This window comes from Trichosurus vulpecula, chromosome 7 (assembly GCF_011100635.1).
Source record: "Trichosurus vulpecula isolate mTriVul1 chromosome 7, mTriVul1.pri, whole genome shotgun sequence".
NCBI classification, from domain to species: Eukaryota; Metazoa; Chordata; class Mammalia; order Diprotodontia; family Phalangeridae; genus Trichosurus; species Trichosurus vulpecula.
In genome coordinates, this window is record NC_050579.1 from 271,915,258 (window position 1) to 271,929,986 (window position 14,729).

The 14,729-nt window shown below is 39.2% G+C and overlaps 1 protein-coding gene across 1 annotated transcript in view; it reads right to left on the reverse strand.

The window, feature by feature from the left end:
• Positions 1–321: 321 nt before the first annotated feature.
• The window catches only part of NUDT3 (nudix hydrolase 3), an 82,511-nt gene continuing 68,103 nt past the window's right edge, over positions 322–14,729 (reverse strand). The window contains exons 3-5 of the mRNA XM_036768885.1: positions 7,222–7,266; positions 4,739–4,823; positions 322–3,967 (exon numbers count right to left, since the gene is read on the reverse strand). Coding sequence (XP_036624780.1) covers positions 3,789–3,967; positions 4,739–4,823; positions 7,222–7,266 — 309 coding nt within the window. The 3' untranslated portion in view covers positions 322–3,788. The remainder of the gene's footprint in view (positions 3,968–4,738; positions 4,824–7,221; positions 7,267–14,729) is intronic.

The window sequence follows — 14,729 nt, forward strand, 5'->3', positions numbered from 1 at the left end:
CTTGATTTCTGTATCTTCAAAAAAAAAAAATCACTTCGCAGCTAGATTCCCCATATATAGCTGCGTGAGTTAATCATTCTGTATTCCAGCTTATTTTCTTGCTGCAGGTTATTTTCTGAAATGCAAATGGAATCCCAACCAGAGGACATTACTGATTATACCACATCTCTATGTCTTCAGCCCTCTCCCCCGACACACACACATGCACACCACAGAAGAATTGTGATACTATGGAAGTTACTACATATTCTATTGCACATACTAAGTATATTCTCAGCTCAGGCTTCAAGAACACTGAAGAAGTACTGAACACCACAGTGCTAGGTAGGGAGCACATTATGGTTGCGAAATCTTTATTAATTTTAAAAGTAAACATGGCTCAGAATAAACTGATTTAAAGGAAAAGGAAGTGGGGGGAAAACTGTTATTCAGACTTAAAGGCATCAGCGCATTCAATGGAAATTATCGATTTTTCAGTACACAAAGCAGATTACATACTTGGGTCTAAAAGGTGCCTGTTTAAGAAGGTAAATAGAAGCCTTGAGCATGTACCCTACCCAGAAGTCTCCATTACACGACTCCCCCCACCCCCCCTTCCTTATAAACCACAAAGACTAAAATATTCTTTTCTTCTGAGTAAAAGGGTCTAGCATGGGCTACTAACCAACATTTTTTCACTACAGAGGAATTTGACTGTACAAACAGGATGGCAAAGCTCCCGTATCACACACCTCAACTACTTTATGTTACTTCCACGGAGGTGTTTTCTAGCCCTGGACTTGGGGTTGAGAGCACAGTCCTACTGCTGAGCTGTGCAGCACATGTGACGTGGCCTCGCAAACTGTGCAGAGCAACGACTCTGAAACTACGCAATCTTAGAAAAACCCAAGTGTCTCATCTCTTTGATCCATTTCAATTCCCCAATTTCACAGGGCCACAGCAAGGGAATTTCTGTACAACAGAGCATCGGCATCTGACTCGAGAAAAGTCGATTCAATGACCGCACTTTCGTGTTAGGTATATCACACACACAAACGCATGCACACTCCCCACCCCCTTCTTTGTCTCCAGGAAAGGGGGGACAGTCCTACTGGCACCCAATGAATGAAGCCTCAGACCCAATTAGAAGCTTTACCAAATGGCTGCAATCTTCACAAACTTTTAAAGGTAAAAAGGGAACATAAATTTTAAAATATTTTTGAAAGGAAAAAAAGAGCCAACCCATTTTTACTCTTTTCTAGAGGGTGGTCACTCAGTAGACACAATGTACGCGGCTCCTGAAATATGAGCCAAATCAGCAGGGTATGTTCTTAAGTATTACATAGATGGTTTACGTATATGTATGCACTTTCTTGTTCCTTGTTTTCTTTGGGGATATGGGGCTAAGGAAGTTAAAAGTCAAGGGATCCGTCTATCAGATCAAGCCACCTGTTCTATCGTAAGAGATTTCCAATCCATACTGAAAAGGACAGGAATGGAATCTGCGATACGGAAAGGAAAAACAAAACCTACATTCACTGGAAGTGAACTACAATGCACTAATTTTAACTATGGGTACAAGCCCCGCCAGCTAAGGGCATTAATAGCATTAATTCATGCTACATTAAAATACTTCCTTGCAACCCATTTTCCTGACCCAAACAACAAAGCCACCAGCAATCATTAACAGCGTTCTGCCCTTATGTTTGAATTTAACAGACCAACAACATTTTCAAAATGCCGTTAAAGGTGCCTTTTAAGAAAAGGCAGACAGAAGTGACCGCAGCAGTAGATGGCTGTGTACTTGGGATGCTACTTAGGCCTTGAATGTTTGATCTGTTTTTGTTTTTCTTGGCATTTTTAGGCAGGGCCTCGGAGGGCTTTCAAGTGGGGGTGGGATTCTTAAAAAGAGATGGTTTATTCATTTCTAAACGGCTGCATGGAAAACCAAGTTCAGCATTTAGACTCAAAGTGTAATGCTCTATTTCATCCTGAACCATGGACATAAACGACTTTATTAGTATGGGATTACTATATTTTGACAAAATGTTAGTACTGCTTTTTGGCCCTGTAGTTCAAAGCTTTGCTTTGCTGCGATCTTCCTGTCTGAAAGCTTCTAAAATCGGCTACCTTCTTCTCCAGAGTCAGACACCTAAATTGATAGGTCTACCAGACTTATTTGTTCCTCTTTTAATGGGAGGGAAGAAAAAACCCTTTTTGAAAGTCTACATATTTATTAGAATTATTAAATAAAAGAGTATTGCAGATTTAATTTCACATCTTGGCTATGTTTTGACAAAGGAGATGCTACTAAGAACCTAGCAACAACCTCCTGTCCCAAGCCAGGGATTAACTAATGCCCTGCCCCCGCCCATCCCCCAAACTCACAACCATCTCCCTTTTATTTCCCAACTAAACAGCACAGTTGGCAAATAAAGACATTCTGAAACATCACTAAACCAACACAAGAGTTTAAAGTGTGCCAATACATCATGTAGCTATTCTAATAAATGATTAAGAGTCCTCTACACTGGTACTTCTGGGCAGAAGCTGTACCTTTCACATCCACACAGCAGGAGACAGTATTTTGAGCATGCTCCATGGTAAAATTACAAGTGCTGCTACACCACAAACACGACAGTGGGCACATGAATTCTCCCCTCATATGCTTCTTCTGGGGGACACAATACAGTTGCCCTCACACAGAAGAGGAGGAACACGTGCGGCTACACTGGGGAAAGCACAGTCGGGTGCTTTAGCACAAATACGATATCCAGTTCAGCACAATAAGGCATATGGACAAAAGGAGGGAGAGAGATCCTCAACTACAAACAGGACAGAATTGGCGTTGGCTATTCCAGTTCTTTAGAGATTTTAATCCCAAGAGCTCCAGTTCAAATCCCCATCGTCATCAGGGCAGGCTGAGATTCAACTGTATCATTCTTTCACTGGATCTAGACTGGGGCTACTTGCTCCTCCTGCCTGGGTAATAAGAAGTAAAGTGTTCTTCATGTTTTCTTCGGACAGAGTAGCAACACCAACGTAGATGACAGAAGGTTGTGAGCACCAGGGGCAGTCTGAAGGTCCTCCAATTCTTTCCTTACCCAGGTTGTCATAGCAAATGACCAAGGGTGGGAAAGCTGAAGAATGAACAGGGAAACTGGCCTAGGGCTGTTAAAAAAAATAAGCTTAACCCTACTAGGCAGATTACTTAAGAAACTCTCTTCTCCTCTGAAGCACGCCAAGTGAAAGAAATTCTGCAAAATTAGACTCTTAAATGTGTCCTCCTACAATCATTTATTTACATATTATATGCCAATATATAATGTGTATATAAATGCATTGTACACTGAACACGACCAACTTGCAGGTCTGAACAGTACATTACAGGGCAGACTCCTGGAAGAGATGGTCTTGCATTAGTATCTTTTAGTTTAAAAAAGAGGAAAATGTCTGGCCAGGATGGGAATTGGACAGATAGGAACGCTTCAGAGTGCAAAGCAGAGGAGAAGCTGCCCGTCTCTCTTCACAGAGAAGGGAAAGGACACGTCATGCACAAAATACACTTTACAAAATACAGACCCATCCCACCCTTAGCCCCCTAAAGAGGATTTTTTAGAAAAAGAAAAAAGGAAAAAAAGCTCCACTTAGTACCAAACAGCAACATTATCAAAGAACACTTCCTCTGTTTCAGGCTGTTTGAAAGAGGAGGCATGTGAAGATGGGGGAAAAGAGAATCAGGGAGAGGAAGGAGATCCGGATTTCAGTCTATTTTCCAATTTCTGTTTTTCTTAGGAGGATGTCTTCAGTCATCTAATGTCTGGCACCGAGCTCTGACTAGTAACCGAGTACGTAGTGCCCATAACCAGGGTGCCGTTGTTTGCCAGGCAGCCTTGCCTCAAGGTTTCAAAGTAAGAGGCCTGCACGGGTTTGTGATGCTGCAGCACTTCTATGGCATCTTCTATTTTAAACCAATCCCTTTTCCTTCCTGTTGGGGGTAAAAAGAGTGATAGGAGTGTCAGGGAAGCAAGGAAAAGCTCCTTATCCTATCGCTAGTCTACAAAGAGACCCCATAGACTATCTGTTTCCCTCTGACGCTACAAAACATACAGAACAACCAAACTTGCAAAAGATCAAATGGTTTTTTGGAGACAGCCTGCCCCACAAACAATGAAGTTGCTGGATCAATCTAAGACTATGGATGACCCTGGCCAAGTCACTTAACCTTTGAGGCCTCAGTTTCTTCACTTCCAAAATGAGAGGAGCGGACTAGCTGGCTTCTGCAGTCCCTTCCAACACTAGATAATATCTTACGATTCTAAGAGGGCTACAATAAAAACTCCCTGATAACAGTTTTGCTTTCTAAAGAAATAAGAACAGTTTGGCACAAGTTGAACAATACAAATGTTAATTACTGAGTCAGGTTTTTTTCTTTCTTTCAGAAAAATGATATGATTTTAGAAATAAATTCAATATACTCTACTGTTTTCTGTTTTTCACTGATAGGCCTGGAGGCCATTGGAGGGAAAGTGAGGAGGGAATTTTAGTTTATTTAACATAAATTCTAAAATTCTCACTCTTTGAATTTTAAAGGTTTATGGGCTTCCTCCCCCTCCCCACCTTTCTTTTTAAAGACTTTCCTATTTTTTTCTATAAATAATTCATGATCCTTCTGAGATTGTATCATCTACCAAGGACCACCTGGTGCGGTGTTACTTAGAAGGACATCTCTGAACACTCAACAGTATGGATAACTTACCAATACTGACAGAGTCCTCCCAGTCTTCCAGCACTTCTGTGACAATAAGCACAAAGACATATGTTCTGTGCTTCCTTTCCTGGTTCTGAAGAGGAAAGGGAAAATAAACAGAGAACATCTTCTATGCTGATAATAATAAAGCAAACTTATATGGCGAACGGAAGGATTCTTCTTTTAGTTTCTTATCTTCCTCAAAATCACAGAGTCTATTTAAAACAGGTTTCACTGAACATAGGGCAGGTCATTTGGCTAAGCTACGCTGGTGTAACAACTATGCTACTTGCAGCACCAGCACACAGGAGGGCGGCTAGCACAGGTTCTTCGATATGCTTTTCTAAGGAAAGCAACTTTAAGGGGTTAACAATCTTACTTTAATTAAACACACGTATATCATTCACTTAGTTCAGGGGAAAAAGTCACCATCCTGAGCAAATACAAACAGAGACAATATAAACAGATCAAGACAGGTTTCTGTCTGACCGTAGCACACATGGCGGGGGTGGGGAGGGGAGGGGGGGGCCGGCAGTGTTCAATGGCTACCCAGAATCTCCACACCAACACTCTTCCAATGAGTGTGCCTCCAAAAGCAAAACGCTAGCCTCTGAGTATATGTACACTTCTTCAGGGTCAGAGGGAGTCACAACCAAGCTATTTTACTCCCCAAATCAGTGTGTCATTTTTCTACTTTGTGTCTCTGCACCGGCTGTCTCATGTACCTCCAATGAACTCTGCTCATTTCTGTCTCTTGGAATCCTGAGCTTTCTTCAAGGCTTAGCTCAGGGGCCATCTCCTATAGAAAGACTTAACTGATCTCTTCAGTCATTAGTGGTCTCTCCTTCTCCTCAAATGATTAATTGTTACCCGTCCCCTCAATCTCCCCAGTAAATTTAAACTCCTTAACTGCAGAGACCAGCATCTTCTTGTCTTTGCATCCCCAGGGGCTAGTGTAATGTTTTGCAAATAGTAAGGATTTAATAAAACTTGCTAATTTTCTATTTTTCACTGCCCCTGCTTTATTCACTTTATCAATTCTACTAAACACCAACTATTTCAACAGCCATGACATTTGAATGGAGGTAACAATGCTACTGTCAAAAGTTACTCAGTATCCAGAAGGAAAAGAACACTAGAGCACAGTGCTCAATGCGCTCAAAGACCCTGGGCACGCACCAAGTTAAGAGCTGACAACAAAAACTGCTGGGCAAACTGCAAAGCATTCTGACAGAAATTAGGTTTAGATTAACATCTCAAAGGTAAAATTCCAAATGGATACATTTACCTAGATGTCAAAGATAACATTACAAACAAATTAAGAAAAGCAAGGTAGGAAAGACTACTTCCGGTAGGAGAAGAATTTATGATCAAACAAGGAAAGGACAGTTACAGAATATAAAATAAATAATTTTGATTATAAAAAATTTAAACAGTTTTTATACAAACAAAACCAACAGAATTAAAAAATTAGAAGGGAAACTTCTATAAACCTGGGGAAAATGTCTTTGAAAAAAACTTTCTCTAATAAGAGTCTGATGTTCAAGATTTACAAGGAACAGTTTCAAATATACATATGACAAAAGTAATTCTCCAAGAGACAGTCAAAGGACATGAACAGGCAGTTTTTAAAGGAAGCAACGCAAGCCATCAAACAGCCACATGCAAACATGCTCCAAAGTCACTAATTAGATACCCATGTAAGAATGATCTCTCTGGGTTGGAAGTTCTACACTGTTTAGTGACTTTGGAGATTTACTCCCAAATTGCTTTCCAGAATGGCTGGATCAGTTCACAGCTCCATCAACAGTGCCTGTTTTAACACAACTGCTCCAACCAGTTTAAGTCTCCTTTTTTGGTCAATTTTGATGGGTATAAAGTAAAACCTCAGAGTTGTTTTAGATTGCTTTTCTCTAACTATTAGTAGCATCTGGAGCATTTTTTCCATGTGACAGTTTGAATTTATTTCTCCTCTGAAAACTGTTTATATTCTTTGACGATTTATCTATTGGGGAATGGGTATCTTACAAATCTGAATCAGTTCCTTAAGAGAAACTTGCTACAAAGATTTCCACCCCCCACCTCCCATTACCTACTTTCCCTTCTGATGTTAGCTGCATTGATTTGTTTGTGCAAAACCTTTTAAATATTACACCATCAAAATTGTCCATTTTATCTTCTGTGATCCCCTCTACCTTGCGCTCGGTCATGAATTCTTTCCCTAACCACAGATCCAAAAAAGGACCTTCTTTCTTGCTCTTCTAATTTCTTTATGATATACCCTTTTATAGCTGTGTCATGTACTCGTTTAAGAGCTTATTTTGGGATAGGATACGAGGTTTTGATCTAACCCTAATTTCTGCCACACTTTTTTCCAGGCTTCTCAGCAGTTTTTCCACACTAGAATTTTTTAAAGCGTATCCAAGCTACTAAAGTATTTATATCAATTTCCCAAAAATTTGGAAAAAGTTAAAAGACTTAACCTGACTTACCTCAAAAACGCCTACCAATCTTCCCAACGTCCCTTTCACTCCAGCCTGGGTAAGAAAAAAAAGAAAGTATTAATACTCTGGTCCTCTATCATGTTGCCTTCATTTTAAATTACATGAGAAGAGTTATGCAAAAAACATTACCATGTTAGCCATTTTTGAAAGAAAAAAAAGCAAGAAAAATAAAGTGAAAAAAATGATGCTTCGGTCTGCATTCAGACTATAGTCAGGTCTCTCTGGAGGTAGACAGCATTTTTCATCTTCACTCCTTCAGAACTGTCTTGCACCATTCATTACTGATCAGAAAAATTAAGTCAATCACAGCCGATCAACATACAATATTGCTGTTACTGTATACAACGGTGTTCTAGTTCTGTTCACTTCACACTGCATCAGTTCATGTAAGTCTTCCCGGGTTTTTCTGGAAGCATCGACTCATAACACAATAGCATTTCATCACAATTATACAGCACAACTTGTGCAGCCAACCCCAAATGATGGCATCCCCGCAATTTCCAATTCTTTGCTACCATAAAAAGAGCTTCTATAAATATTTTTGTACATATAGGTCTTTTTTCTTTTTCAGAAAGTACTAAGATCAAGTAGGACCAGAAAAGGTCTCATGTAGAAGGTGAGACTTTAGCTGAGACTTGAAGGAAATCAGGAAAGGTGGGAAGATAAGATGAGGAGGAAAGGTTCTAGGCAGGGAGAGCACCAGTAAAAATGCCCAAAGTTTGAATTTCAGAGACAATTGGAGTGTCTTGTTCAAGGAACAGCAAGGAAACTAGTGTCACTGGATTGCAGAATGAGTGAAGGGAATATTGCATAAGAAGACTAACACTAGAAAGATCTGAGACTTAATTAACTGAACAGATAATAATTGTTTATGGGTAGTCAAGGCCAATATAATAAAAATGACAATTTTGTCCAAACTAATTTATATATTCAGCACCATCTCAATTAAATTACCAAAAATTTTACTGAATTAGAGTAACAAAATTCATTTGAAAAAAATCAACAAATCAACATAGTAACTTTATATTTGACAAGTATAAAGACTCAAGATTTTGGGATAAGAATTCCTTGTTTGGTAAAAATTGTTGGGAAAACTGGAAAAAAAACAAAACAAACCAAAAACCACAGTATGGCAGAAACTAGGCATGGGCCAATACATCTCACAACGTTTACCAAAATGGATACATGACCCAAAGGGAGATTTTACTACAAAATTAAAACAAGGAACATATCATTTATCAGACTTATGGATAGGTGTACAATTTATGAATAGACAGCAAAATTAGGTGTAAAATGGATAATTTTGATTACATTAAATTAAGAAGGTTATATAGAAATAAAACAAATATAACCATGCACATATACCCAAACACTTTACCTTGTACTGAATGGATTACAGTGGGGAGAGACAGGCAGTTTAAGAAGCTACTTTCAAATGGATGAGGGGCTAAACTAGTTAGGACAGTGGTTTTGTGAGTAAAGAGAAGGGGAGAGACGTGAGATGTAGAAAGAGAACTGACAAGATTTGACCTCAAACTCTTAGCAGCTGTATGACCCTGGGCAACCCACTTAACCCTGTTTGCCTCAGTTTCCTCACCTGGAAAAAGTTAGAGAAGGAAATGGCAAACCACTCCAGTACCTTTGCCAAGAAAACACCAAATGAGTTCATGAAGAGCCAGACATGACGGGTGAGGGGGGTAGAGGAGGAGGAGAGAATGAGATGCTGAGGAGAGATTAGAGGTAGACAGGAAGATTCATAACAGTATAGGTGAGAAGTGATAGGGGCCTGACTAGGATGGTTACAGTGTGAGTGGAGAGAAGGGGATGGAAATGAGATGTTGTGGAAGTAGAGACAGGACTTGGCAACTGATTTGATATGGGAGGTGAGGTCAAATCCTTGCCCTTTCAACCTGCCTTCGTATAGCAGCTTCCCATCACACTAATTATTTTAACTGGCATTCTCCAACACCATGACTTATTTAAGATGTACAATAAAGCTTGTACCCAACATTCCATGTATGAACAAACTAGGACTATGTATGTGAGGATGACATTTTCTGTTTGATTTCCCTTGGTAAACTCGATAATGCTTAATTTTGTTGTTATTGCAAAAATATAGTTCTACCCTGAAATACTTAATCCAACATTTTTCTCCCAGAGTGAAATTCACCAGCTTTTCCTGCCTAACTCTCAGTTTCAGGACATACTGATTTAGTTAATTCTCAACAATTTATTTTACTATTCCCCAAAGCTCAATATAACCTGCAAACCTTGAGACTAGAGAGGATTTACTCTTTCCGGTATGTTAAAATGCCAAATAAGACCAATTCTAGCGTTAATCTCTCAGCAGATTCTAAAGGTGTGTTTTTTATCTATTCATACAGAAATACCCTATGTCCTTACACTATTTTCTTTCCCCCAAACATCATAAAAGACTCCCGCTGTAGAATCCAATCAAAAGCTGAAACAGATTATGTCTACTGTTTCAGCTTCATCTATCTACCCGCATGCTTTTATCTTCTCAAAGAACTGTGATAGATTAGATGAGCTGATTAGATTGCCCCCTACAAAAATCATGTTACCTTTCCCCCAAAAAGTTATTTTTGCTTAGGTGTTCAGGAAACCTATCTTTTAACTTCTCGCTTCCAGAATTTTTCACAGACAGCAGTTGGAGCAGTCATTTGTAGCAAATGTAAATGAAGTACAAGACAGTTTCTGCCCTAAAGAACTTGTCATCTAGCTGGGCCCAAAACACACAAAGACAAATAATGCAAGGCAGCTTAGGACAGGTGTCAAAATGAATAGGCAGAGACAAACTTTTAGGAGAGAGTTCGGAGAGAAGCCATCAGTAAAGTTTAGGAATGAGATCACATTTGAGCTCGGTGATGAAAACAGGGTGGGGAGTGAAGAGAGAAAACTTTAGGTAAGAAAATGGGAAGACATAAGGCACATCTAAGGGACTCTAAACAGAACATTTTGCTCGGGTGGAGAGTTTATACAGGTAAGTAGAAAATTAAGTACCTACTATGTCTCTCCATTTCTCAGTTCTTTCCAAAAGTACCACTCTTCTCTTTCCTACCTTGACCTCTTGGTGAATGAACTCAACTCTACACTATCCTCCATTTTTAATTTCTTTACCCCTCATATCTTATTTCGGCAGGGGATAGAACACCAGTCCGGGAGCCAGCCAACTTCTAGCTATGTGAACTTGGGCAATTCACTTAACTCTGTTTGCCTTATTTTCCTCATGCTCATCTGTATAATGAATGAGCTGGAGAAGGAAATGGCAAACCACTCTAGTATCTTTGCCAAGAAAACCAAAATGGGGTCATGAAGAGTGAAAAAACAAAGATTAAACAACCAATATATCTTATTGTTTTGCCTTGCAAAGCTCCAACCTTGGATTACTCTCATCACCCACATCCTTTGTTTCCATATCCATGCTGCTGAATAGAGCTGGTAGAGGAAATCACAAAATGGTGCTGACTGGGCCACTATAATTTAGGTAATCTAGCTCAAGGAACATAGCAAATATCCTACAGATTCATTATCCCACATACTCTCTTCATTACCTCTTGGCTAAAAATGCTTCCCCAGAAGAAACTGAAACCATTCAGGAGAATATCACTGCTCTCCCTCCCATTCACTGTTACTCTTTCTCCACTCTCTCCTTCATTCTATCCTCAGAGAGCTAGCTAGCTATCTCTTACTTCATTGTCTCAGATGAAGAGGTGGTCCTTCTCCTAGTTAAGGCAGACCCCCATCTTCTACCAAATTTTCCAGCAAATTGTCCCCTCTATCATCCCCACTCTCTTATCTTCGATCTCCTCTTACAAGAAGACTACCAACATGCCAGGTCTTCCCTATTCTTTAAAAATCCTTATTTGATCCAACTATCTCTGCTATTAGCCTGAATCTCTCCCCTTCTTAAGGGCAAAACTCCAGGAGAGAGCCATTGACAATCACTGCCTCCGTTGTTTCTCATCTCACTGGCCCTTTGCAGTTTGGCTACCTACCTCATCAGTCAACTGAAGATGCTCTCTCCAAAGTTTTAAGTGCCCTCTTACTTGCCAAACCTAATGTCCTTTTCTCAATCCCGATTGTTCTGGCAGTATTTGACCATGTCTGTGATTGTTATTTCCTTTTGGATGCTCATCTAGCTGGGCCCAAAACATACAAAGATAAATAATGCAAAGAGAACAGGTAAGAAGTAATAGGGGCCTGAACTAGGGTGGCTGCAGTGTGAGTGAAGAGAAGGGAATAGAAACAAGATGTTGTGGAAGTAGAATTGACAGGACTGGGCAACTGACTTCATATGGGAAGTTCCTTTTAGCTTTTCATGACATTGCTCTCCTCTGATCCCCCTCCTATCTGTCCCACAGAACTTTCTCAATTTCCTTTATTGGTTCTTCAATATATCAAGTACTCCTGGTTTGAGAATTTTCAAAGGCTATGTCTATCTTGGATTCCTTCTCTTTTCCCACTGTGCTATCTGTGGAAGAAGTTATTTCTCTAGTCTGAAATCCTTTCCAGATTTCTTTTCAGGAAAGTGTGTAAAAGATTAAGAACAAAAGCTAAGGTCTGGAAAAATGGATTAAAAGTGTTAACCCAATTTAGAGGAAGAAAGGTCTCTGGGGTCCAGTTAAAATCATCACTTCCTCCAATTCCTGAAGGGATTAAGAGTTATGATTCACCCAAGGAGAGTAACTGCTTCCCCATTCTGAAGGATTACCGTATTGGGCAGAGGAGGGGAATGGTCAGAGAAGATATTGAGTAGTTTTAGAGGTTAAGTGACTAAAATTGTATGGATATATTGTGACCTTTTAAGTTGTTCAAGATTCCTATGTTACTTAAAACAGTCTTATGTAGATTGCATATGTATAACCTATATTAGACTGCTTGCCATCTTGGGGAGGGGGGATGGGAAGGAAGAAAAAATGTGACTCAAAATCTTATAAAAAATAAATGCTGCAAACTATCTTTACATGTGATTAGAAAAAATTAAATACTATTCATCAAACCAAACCAAATAGTCTTATGTCATATCCAAAGGCATCTTTCTTAAGCACGTCAAAGCTTGAGTTTAATGTTTAATGAATCAATTGTTTCTGGTAGACTTCTGCCTAAAATGCAGAGTAAAATAATATTTTTGACATAATGCACTTCGCTGATCTTGTCAGCTTCTATGAGTTCTCCACTCTACGCGCATGGTTGCCAGACTGTACTAACTACAGTTTTATACATCTCCAAATTATTCTTGTATATCTCAAAAATTATCTTCCCCCTTCCAACACTATCCTCCCCTTTCCTAATTTTCTTATTGTTGAGGCCAATACCATCTTCCCAGTCGACTAGGCTCAAAACCTCACTCAAAAAAAATTCTCGACTCCTCACTCTCACTTACCCCACTACCTTCACAACATCTTTCATGTGAGCCTGCCTGCTTCCCTTTGCTCATACAGCCACCACCCTACTTCAGGTTCTCTGTATTAATGCAATAGCTTTCTAACTGGTCTCCCTCCCTGCCTCAGAGGTCTGTCCCCATTACAATTCAGGCTTCACTCAACTGCCAAACTGATTTTTATAAACAGAGGTCTGACCACGTCAATCCCCTACTCAATGAGCTCCGGTGGCACCTTCACTTTTGTATACAACTTTTAATGGTTTACAAAGAGCTTTGACAAAAAGAAACGTTTTAGATTAGTTAGGTAAGCTATATTAAAATCATATTTAAGAGCTATAATTGCAGAAAAAAGCTTTTAAAATGGATGGCTAAGCAAGGTCAAAATAAAGGTACAAGTTAAATGGAACTGAAATGAATGAATAAAAATACTAGAGGGCATTCATTAGACAGAAACCTAAAGTAACTAACCTCTTATATTATACAAGCCAGTAATCTTAAGTTTTAGCTGCTTCTTCAAAATATCCATCATAAAGTTGATGCTGCCAGTGGTTAGGTCCCCCTTTTTGTATATATATATTACATATATGAAACAGTTTAAAAACATGCCATTGGAATTAGGCAAATGTTAGGCACTTTAATATTTGTTGACAAGAGGTTTTTAAAAAATCAACAAACTTCATTATCAGAGGTATTTAACTGGAACAGGGCACCTCACAGATCTGTACTTTTATATTCATTGCTTGCTAATTATCAGACTATAGACCACTGCCCCTTTTATTCACTTGCCAATATGCCTTTTCCCATTATTTCTCATAACTACACATTTACATTCTTTGTCTCCCTTCCTGCTCCAAAGAGACTTTTAAGATACCGGTGGAATTTCTTTCTTATTTAGATTTCCCTCCACTATTGGAAATAGTTGGTTTTCCATAGCCAACTAAGAATAACTAGGTTGCACTCCATGAATTAACCAGTGATGTTTATTATTGCAGAAGAGGGACAAGCTGGCAGGCAAAACCACTTTGGAAAGCCAATTCTCCACTCCTACCTCAAGCAGCCAGAACAAGCTCAAATAATCTCCAGAGACATATCAAATGCTTTCCCACAACTGCACCTCCACACTTACAGTGCTTAGGAAGAAAGTCAGTGGTATACATTACAGGAGAAGGGGAGGGAAAGAGGGGAAGAAGCGTGGAGAGAGATTTATAGGGAACAGAAGTTACCTTTTCTTTGGAGCAGCAGAGAAGCAGTATTCAACAGAAGTTACTATCCAAGTAGGTTAAAAGCATTTTAAAAGGGAACTAAGACTAAAAACATACAATGGCAACAAATTCTGAAACTAAAGGGCACAATCAATGACTTAACAGAAATGCAGTCCGTTATGGTGGAAAGAAAATTGAGCCTAGAAGTCAGGAAGAGGAGCCCTGATGTTGTCAGACTTTAAGACCCAGGTCCATTTTCTGGACCAATTTTTTATCTGCAAAATGAAGGCATTAGACTAGAAGATCTTTAAGGTTCTTGGCAGCAAAGGCACATCCTGTCACTAGATTTCAATAGTTTACATGTATATGTTGGTTCAACAACAGGAACAGTTATGCTCACATCATACTTTTTTACCCAGTGGAAATGTTCCTAATAAAGTTATGTATAAATCCCATCATGATCACTTCCATTCACATTTCTGTGCTTAACTTTGACTCATTTTCAAATGGCAGAAACTAATTTAAATTTCCACCGCCTGCTGTGAGCCCTTCAGTCAAGCTAATAATCAATAAGCAAACATAATTATACTAATGGAAACTATATTTAAACGGTCCTTGTGGGCAAATAAAAGAATTACCCAAAAAAGCATCTTTCTAAACTCAGATTTTGAGATTTTCATAGATCAGTACCTACACACAGACTTGGAGCAAGGAGTACCTAAAGGTCATCTTATCCAAGCTCCTTCTTTACAAAATGAGAAACCTGAGTGGAAAAAAGGTCAAATAAGCTATTTGACATCACATTGAATAAATGCAGATCCAAGATGAAAACCCAGGTCCTTTTAATTGTGAAGCACCGAAGTGGTAAGATATGAACTTAACTAATTAAT